This window comes from Gorilla gorilla, chromosome 9 (genome assembly GCF_029281585.2).
Source record: "Gorilla gorilla gorilla isolate KB3781 chromosome 9, NHGRI_mGorGor1-v2.1_pri, whole genome shotgun sequence".
Classification (NCBI taxonomy): Eukaryota; Metazoa; Chordata; class Mammalia; order Primates; family Hominidae; genus Gorilla; species Gorilla gorilla.
This window is the reverse complement of record NC_073233.2, coordinates 40058415-40061915: the sequence shown is the minus strand read 5'-3', so window position 1 is coordinate 40061915 and position 3501 is coordinate 40058415. Positions and strand designations below refer to the sequence as shown.

The window sequence follows — 3501 nt, the reverse complement described above, 5'->3', positions numbered from 1 at the left end:
ATCTTCCTCAACACTGCTAACGTTTGGCAGATACATGGGTTGGCTCTAACGGCCATTCCCAATCAATCCTCTTCTCCTTTGTCTGCCTCCCACAGTAGTGGATGAAAAATCAGACACTGATTTTCTCAGACTTCTTTGCTGTGGGCGCGGCCAGTGAGGCAATGAGGTAAGTCTGCTGGTGCAGGGGCCAGGTTTCTAGGAAATACTTTTCTCCCTCATGGGAGAAAGAGAGGAAGCCTGAAGTAAGCTTTCTTCCGCAGCCCTGGCCCGCTGCCTGTTCTGGATGAGGGTATGCTGGGATATGACAACGGAAGCCAGCGGGGTCGCAGAGCAAGAGCGAGGCGGTGGGCGGAGTCGAGGGACGGGAGGCGAGGCGAGGCGAGCCAGGGGGCGTGGCTTTCTAACTGCGGGGCGCGGCCAGCCGCCGGTGGGCGGGGCCACGTTCCGGGACGTGGTCGTCCGGGCTTTGGAACCCCGCCTGTTAGGGGCGGGGCTGAGGCGAAAGGGTGGGGCCGCGCTCCATCGGGGCGGGGCTTGTGGAACCTCGAAACCCCGGCGACTCGGGGCCTGAGCGCGCGTCTCCCGGCGCGGGGTTCCTCCCACGCAGACCCTCATTCAAACGATGCCAAAGGGGCGGCGCGGCAGCCACAGCCCCACCATGAGCCAGCGGTCGGCTCCGCCCCTCTATTTCCCGTCCCTGTACGACCGCGGCATCTCCTCGTCCCCGCTCAGCGACTTCAACATCTGGAAGAAGCTCTTCGTGCCGCTGAAGGCGGGCGGGGCGCCAGTGGGCGGGGCGGCGGGGGCCCGGTCCCTGTCCCAGGCGCTCCCCACCCCGGCGCCCCCGCCCCCGCCACCACCCGGCATGGGTCCCTCCGGCGAGCGCCCCTGGCCCTCGCCCTGGCCCTCCGGCCTGGCCTCCATCCCCTACGAGCCTCTGCGCTTCTTCTACTCGCCGCCGCCGGGGCCTGAGGTGGCTGCCTCGCCCCTGGTCCCCTGCCCCTCGACCCCCAGGCTCGCCTCTGCCTCCCACCCGGAGGAGCTCTGCGAGCTGGAGATCCGGATTAAGGAGCTGGAGTTGCTCACCATCACTGGGGACGGCTTCGACTCCCAGAGCTGTGCGTGACCTCGCCAGGGCCACCGAGCCCAGCCTTAGCCTGCCCTAGCTCCCTCCTTGGCTCCGTGCCCCGACCCGAAATGTAGCCTGGTTTGACTCCAGCCCCCAGTAGTCCCAGATCCAAAATCTATCCCCTAGCACCCAGACTCCCTTATCCTGGACTTCAACCGACTCCTCCCCCCACCACAGATCTGAACTTCATGAGCCTCTTAGTCCCAAACTCCATCCTCCCTCCATCCTAAACCCTTTGGGTCATCTGGACTCTGAGCCTCCACACCTGGAACTCCATCCGCCACCACCCCGTCCTGAACTTTAATCCTCCTGCACAGTCATCCTCCTACCCTGTACTCTGGAGCTCCACCCACCACAGACAGTCCCTAAGCTTTAATGTTCGGTCTTAAACCGGGGCTCTCCATGGGGGGAAGGTGAGGTAGGTGACTGTCAGTTGTCTGTAGGGGGAGGTGGGAGTTGTGCAAGAACCACAAGGCCCAAGGCCGTTTCCAGGGCAGCTTTAGGACACTCCACTTCTCAATGCTGGGGGGCAGCCCCCCTGGGACTCTGTGGCCTTGGCGCCGGTAGTTCTCTCACCAGGATCCTGGGCTGATATCTGGTCTTAGGTCTGAAGTCTTAGGGCTCTGGACCACGTGTGCTGATGCGGGCAGGATCCCTTAGCCTACGAGCTGAATGACTCCTCCCTGTTGGAGGGTAAAGTTGTTAAATGCATTGTACTCCAAGAAGGACCTATTGCAAAGTAGAACTTTCAGTAGCGGTAGGTTGTCCTGCAGACTTTGTCTTTCCCATCACTTGTTTTGGCTAAGGCTTGTCCTTGACCACTGGAGAAGGGCAGATAGTTCTAAAAAGATCATTCCAACTATTGTATATAACGGCTTAAGTTGGCTTCCCCTGCCACACAGAGAAGGGAAGTATGAAATAACCTAAATGCTTAGGTCCGTGTGGCCATGGAGATGGCCTTCAGTTCATCAGACACACTGTAATGCACCCTTTCTCATAGCCATGGAAGGAAGACAGTCCCTAGAAAAACTGGGCTTTGCTAAGTCCTGGATTTCTTAGCTATGAATACATACATAATACTATGTATTCATAGTTAAGAAATCTTAACCGAATACATAGTTAAGAAATCCAGGGGCCGGGTGTGGTGGCTGGCACCTGTAATCTCAGCACTTTGGGGGGGCCAATGCGGGCGGATCATTTGAGATCAGGAGCCTGACCAACAAGAGGATCATTGAGGACCAGCCTGACCAACATGGTAAAACCCTGTCTCTACTAAAATACAAAAATGAGCCGGGCTTGGTGGCACGCATCTGTAATCTCATCTACTCGGGAGGATGAGGCAGGAGAATCGCTTGAACCCAGGAGGCCGTGGCTGCAGTAAGCCAAGATTGTGCCACTGCACTCCAACCTGGGTGAAAGAGTGAGACTCCCTCTCAAAAAAAAAAAAAAAAAAAATTAGAAGAAGAAGAAATCCAGGACTTAGCAACTCTGACTGTAAAAACACATGTAACTGGATGTGTTGCATGTACAGTCAGAACCAGTTACATGTTTTTACAGTCAGAGTTTTCAATTTTTTGTTTTTTTCTCTCCCATCTTGGATCACAAATGGAGTTTTAGGTTCGAGGAAGCACAGTTGCTTCCCAAGAGTTTGCTTTGGAAGTGTTAGGAAAAGCCCTTATCTCTATTACGGCTAAGTTTGTTTTGCTCTCCCGCAGACACATTCCTGAAGGCGCTAAAAGACGAAAAGTTACAAGGACTGAAGACCAAGCAACCCGGAAAGAAGTCGGCCTCTCTCTCCTGAGGAGCTGCCCACCAGAGCTTGGGCAGCCACCTCCTTAGGTGTTAGTGCTTAGATAATGTGTCCCATTTGTTGTCATTTCAAAGATGGTTATTTTCTGTTCTGTATTTACCGCTGTTCTTGTTGCTACCAGCATGTACTTCACATACAGTGCCCGCTTTGTGTGGTAAATCTCATGGTCTCTCTCCTCTGTATGTGCTGCTGAGGGAGCTCTCTCATGGTCTCTAGAAGCTGCTGTCCAGCCAGCATTCAAGGTCTCCCGAGACCAGGGAGGGAACCCCCAACACTACCACAGTCAAGCAAACCAGAACAACAGATTATCAGGAAGGAATCGGGGGAAACCAAGGGCAATGTATATATTGGTTCTACTGCTGTGTCTCTGCTCAGAAAGGTTCTTTGAGGACTGGAATAGTGGAGGTTTGGTGTGTGGTTTGTTTTTTTTTCCCAAACATATTTACTCCTTGGAAGTGTTTGGTGTTTTCATTTTTTTTTAAATGTTTTTTGGACCACAAACTCTCTGATAATCTTATCAAAGCCCTGGCCCTTCCTAGAAATTCATATATTCAAGAAATAT

General features: G+C 54.1%; 1 protein-coding gene across 2 annotated transcripts; it reads left to right on the top strand.

Annotated features, from left to right (window-relative positions):
- The first annotated feature begins 536 nt into the window (after positions 1-536).
- Positions 537-3103, top strand: C9H11orf91 (chromosome 9 C11orf91 homolog). Of its 2 annotated transcripts, XR_004071792.3 has the most exons (3): positions 544-1118; positions 1307-1547; positions 2845-2924. XR_004071792.3 is itself a non-coding variant. In XM_031016289.2 (2 exons), exons 1-2 carry the CDS (start codon positions 623-625, stop codon positions 2928-2930), a joined length of 582 nt encoding a protein of 193 aa, XP_030872149.1. In that variant the 5' UTR covers positions 537-622; the 3' UTR covers positions 2931-3103. The 2 variants fall into 2 exon arrangements, 1 of the variants encoding a protein (XP_030872149.1); XM_031016289.2 differs by lacking the exon at positions 1307-1547 and having other exon boundaries at positions 537-1118; positions 2845-3103.
- Positions 3104-3501: the final 398 nt, after the last annotated feature.

Excerpts from the sequence above, each read along its gene's own strand:
- C9H11orf91 (XM_031016289.2), top strand. The coding sequence starts at position 623 with ATGCCAAAGGGGCGGCGCGGCAGCCACAGCCCCACCATGAGCCAGCGG. Across the intron at positions 1,119-2,844 it reads CGGCTTCGACTCCCAGAGCT|ACACATTCCTGAAGGCGCTA; the intron begins GTGCGTGACCTC and ends GCTCTCCCGCAG.